At 35.3% G+C, this 4,134-nt stretch overlaps 1 protein-coding gene across 1 annotated transcript; it reads right to left on the bottom strand.

The window, feature by feature from the left end:
• Nucleotides 1-2,328: 2,328 nt before the first annotated feature.
• On the bottom strand, nucleotides 2,329-3,538 carry LOC149394901 (uncharacterized). Its single transcript, XM_089615646.1, has one exon. It carries the CDS (start codon nucleotides 3,325-3,327, stop codon nucleotides 2,743-2,745), a length of 585 nt encoding a protein of 194 aa, XP_089471772.1. The 5' UTR covers nucleotides 3,328-3,538; the 3' UTR covers nucleotides 2,329-2,742.
• Between the last annotated feature and the right edge of the window lie 596 nt (nucleotides 3,539-4,134).

Below are 4,134 nucleotides of genomic sequence, written 5' to 3'. Positions count from 1 at the left end.
TGGCGAACATCGCAAGGCGCGCGCAGCGGACTTCGCGCCTTACATCTTTGTATGCCTTTTGGCGGTGCGCAATTGTCCTTGCGCGCGCTGCCGTAGCATGCGCGGTCGCGGCGCGTACGAGTTTGGGCTCATTTTAGATAGGCTTTTTGACTCTCTGGGTCTTTGTTGGACTTTTTTGGGACTTGTCCCGTTAGGTTTTTTGATACAAAAATTTTCGCAAGCCGTGAAGATGTTGATATTTTTATTTTCTATAAATGACCGACAACACTAATGTTGATCTCATTGTGTATCCTCAAAGGCGGAGCTGTCTTGGGCCCTAGGAAGTCCAATGCCCCGCCTCAATTTATGAAAATAGCAATTTTTACTTTAAAATTTTTATAATTTTACTCGAAATTTATATAATTTTTCTACATTTGCTCATCTGAAAAAAAAAATCAAAATTTATCTCCTTTATTAAAATTCCTAACTCCGCTGTTGTGTATCACTGATGGTTTTGTGAGATTGGTCATATCATTGCGTGTGCCTAACATTCAAACAATAGAAAAACAGTGACGGAGATTTCATACAAAAGTTTTAAGTTAAAACAACGGATATATATATATATATATATATATATATATATATATATATATATATATATGTAATTTTCTCCATGAGCAATAAGACATTTTACTAAAATTTCTTGTTATATTCACGAAACACTTTCGTGGCAACTTGCAAAACACTTTCGTGGCAACTTGCATAGCACCTCTTGAACGATAAGAAATATTTAATGGGGTTTATTACGAAACTAAATTCGATGAGCCTAAAGATAAATGAACAAGTGTGAATCAACGTCGTAGATAATTAAACTGCTGTGTGCAATTGCCGCTCACGAATGTAAATTTATTTTATATTGTGAAGTTTATAAGTTCTATTTGTAATTTGTACGTCATTGTTCTGTTCGATATATTTGATTCTTAGTTATGGATGTACGTTTGTACTCGAACATCTTTGCGTCGGTGGTGCTCGAGCATTTTTCTTCATCCATTAACCTTTGATGGTATGTTAGAAGAGCAATTATGTCGCTCGAAGTTTAGTGTGATATAAATCTTCCGTCACATTGAAGTTCACACATGATGTGCGTTCATACGATTTTAGTCTTGAATCATCATTATCTTAAAATATCATCCTTCGTTGTTAAAAGTACGATATTTGTATACGTAATATATTGAATGTTATGCCCTTCTTCTAATATAAAAACCTTGGAACGATTGTTATCCAAACAAAAAAGTCATGTATTTACGCTACATGATGTGATGATGTGTAACCAAAGAAATATAAAAAATAAATAAAAATTAAAAATTAAAAAAAAAAATTAAAAATAGTTGCAGCACCATAGAATAACACAAAGCCTTAGCTAATAATAGTTACTATATAAATAAATCAAATTGACCAATCCTAGCTACTCTTTCAAAGTCCTCCACGAGATTAGAAGAATCAAACCCCTGGACCCACTTGTAATAAATAGGTACGGTTACACAAATACATATTCCAGCTTCCTATCAACTGTCGTAGAAATATAGAGTGTAAAATATCAACCAACCTAGTTTCCAAACACTGCCTCTGTAAAGAAAATTTCAAGAGAACTCGAGTCATAGTGATCTAAGCAAGTGCAAGGGTTTTAATGAAAACACAAATTCAACGAAAATACTTTCCACCTCAGCTCTCGACTTTAATTTGCATGGACTATTAACAACTATCGTGTCTATATTCACTATTGTAATTAATTAATTATATAAGACCCGGCACTCAGTATGATTCTAGGTATTGTGATATTTGAAGCAATGATTTTAATTCGCATTCATTTGATCCGCATGCTATACAAAATGATAAGCATTATTGGACATTAACTTATAGCCTAAGTCTCAATTATACCGTACTTGATTCTAGTCCATGTCAAAGAAAAAGCACATGCTATGATCGCATTATTATGATCAAAAGGATTTTGAGGAGAAGCATAACTGTTGAAGAACCAAACTAATCACAAGTAAAGTAAGTCGATAATAAAGCGAATGAGAATTCTGTGAGAAATGAAATACACATAAAAACTAGCCAAGTCATATAATAGTATGCTCACAATATAAAGAAGGATTCATTAAGTTTTAGTCCGATTTACATTTTAAAATTGTTATTTAATTAATATTTGATAAATAGTCACTTTCACATATTTACACGTTTAAGTTGACGTAAATAAAATGAAATGACAAACAAAAACTATCAAGACGTCATGTTTGGTACCTAAATTTTTGTATAAATAAAATGTCACATCATTCAGAAGAATTTATAAATCTGAATGATATATATGATATGGAACTCTCACATTTCTCGTGAATTCATTTACAGAGTCCAACCAACAAAAACATAAGGAATTGACTTTAAATTAAAAGTTGGATAGAGAGAAATACACCCAAAAAAATAAAATAAAAAGACCCTGAAGAAGAGAGCGACTTATCATTACAAAATATTATATGCATATCGTGATCCATATTCATACTCGTTTTTGAAACATATATATAAATAATTATAATTATACATCCTCCAAAATACTAAACAGTACTGCACTGTACAAAAATCCTTATATAACTTCTACTTCAAGTAACAAATAATTACCTCAGATAACCATAATGCCCCGACACAACCCACCCAAACTCCAAATCCAAAAACTACCCAAAAATAAATTATTATGACAATTTAGCCCCTTCAAATACGCAGCGACTTGGACGCCGTTACAGCCACGCTTGCATGGTCCTTACAGCTCAGCGCCTTGAGCAGCCTCCACGACGCTCCGCCGGAGGCCACGGCGGCGGAGGAATTTCTCCGGCGAGCCTGGCGGCTCTTGATATCACCGAGCTCCATCTCCGCCGGAACCTTCACTGCGCCAAACATCAGCATCGCCGGCCACCTCAGCCTCGCCGGCGGCTTCTTCGGCGACGGCGACGCCTTATCGGCGGCGGAGGCTCGGTCGCATCGCCGGAGCCTCTGGTAGTCCAGAGACCTGCTTGCCCTCATCACGACAGCCTCCGCGGCGGAATAAGCGGAGCCGCTCTGGATCGCCGAGAGCGACTCTGATCTCCGCCGGAGGCTCGGAAAAGAAGTTCCCGGCGGCGGAGGAAGCTCCCGGAAAGGGACGAGTCTGCCGCGGAAGATTATGTCTTCCGCGGAGGAGACGGCGTGTTTTTCTCCTCCGGCGTGTAAGAACTCGAAAAACTCCTGAGGCTCAGAGGAGGATCGCCGGGGGAGAGGGAAGGGTTCGAATGCTTGGTCATCGTTGTTTTCCATCTTCATTTTTTTTCGTTTATTATAAATTTAGTTGTTGGAGCGACGTGAGAGACATATAAGGTTTGCTCAAATGTATAAAAATGTTTGTTTGTTTGTTTGTATGGATGTGTTGGTGTAGAGAGAATTTTTATTGAATGAATAAATGCCTAGAATTTTTTTTTTTTTTTCAAGTACTAAAAATAAAATCATAAGCTTTTTTTTATATTTTTATTTTTAAATACTATTTGTCGTACGGGAAGATGTGAATTTGTGATGTTTTACTTTTCTTCGCTTTACTTTTCGAAGTCAATGTAATGAGAACTACATTAGAGAAGGTTGGCTTTTAGAATAATATATAAAGGAGACTTCTAAAAAAAAAATAATAATAATAATATATAAAGGAGAGAACAAAAAATATATACTCCCAAAGAGGAGGCAAAATACGTAATAATCAAAATATAAATTAGTCTTTAGATTATTATTAGGGCAGTGTAGCAAAATAGTCAAAATAAAACTATGAAATTTATTTTTAGCTTACGTTTCACAACTTTTAGGGAACTATTCAACAGGTTTATGTGGCAATAATTAAGATCTGATTCGCCATTATTTATTAACAAATTCGTAATTTTATCTCTCCTATTTTTTTCTGACACTTTTTTTTTTACATAAAAACTTCAAAAAATCATATCTATCTCATATGAACTCGAAATTGAGTGACTCCAAATCCTACGGATTCGTGACGTCGAGATCTTCAAAAATAGATCCATTGTATTTGATGAAAAATCATATTTAATACCATAGATGTAGAAAAATCACGTTACTATCATAAATATG

Source organism: Urtica dioica, chromosome 5, assembly GCF_054948205.1.
Source record: "Urtica dioica subsp. dioica isolate 48M chromosome 5, U.dioica_male_clone48M_v1_H2, whole genome shotgun sequence".
NCBI lineage: Eukaryota > Viridiplantae > Streptophyta > Magnoliopsida > Rosales > Urticaceae > Urtica > Urtica dioica.
The sequence above is the reverse complement of the archived record's forward strand: the minus strand, read 5'-3'. Positions and strand labels throughout refer to the sequence as shown.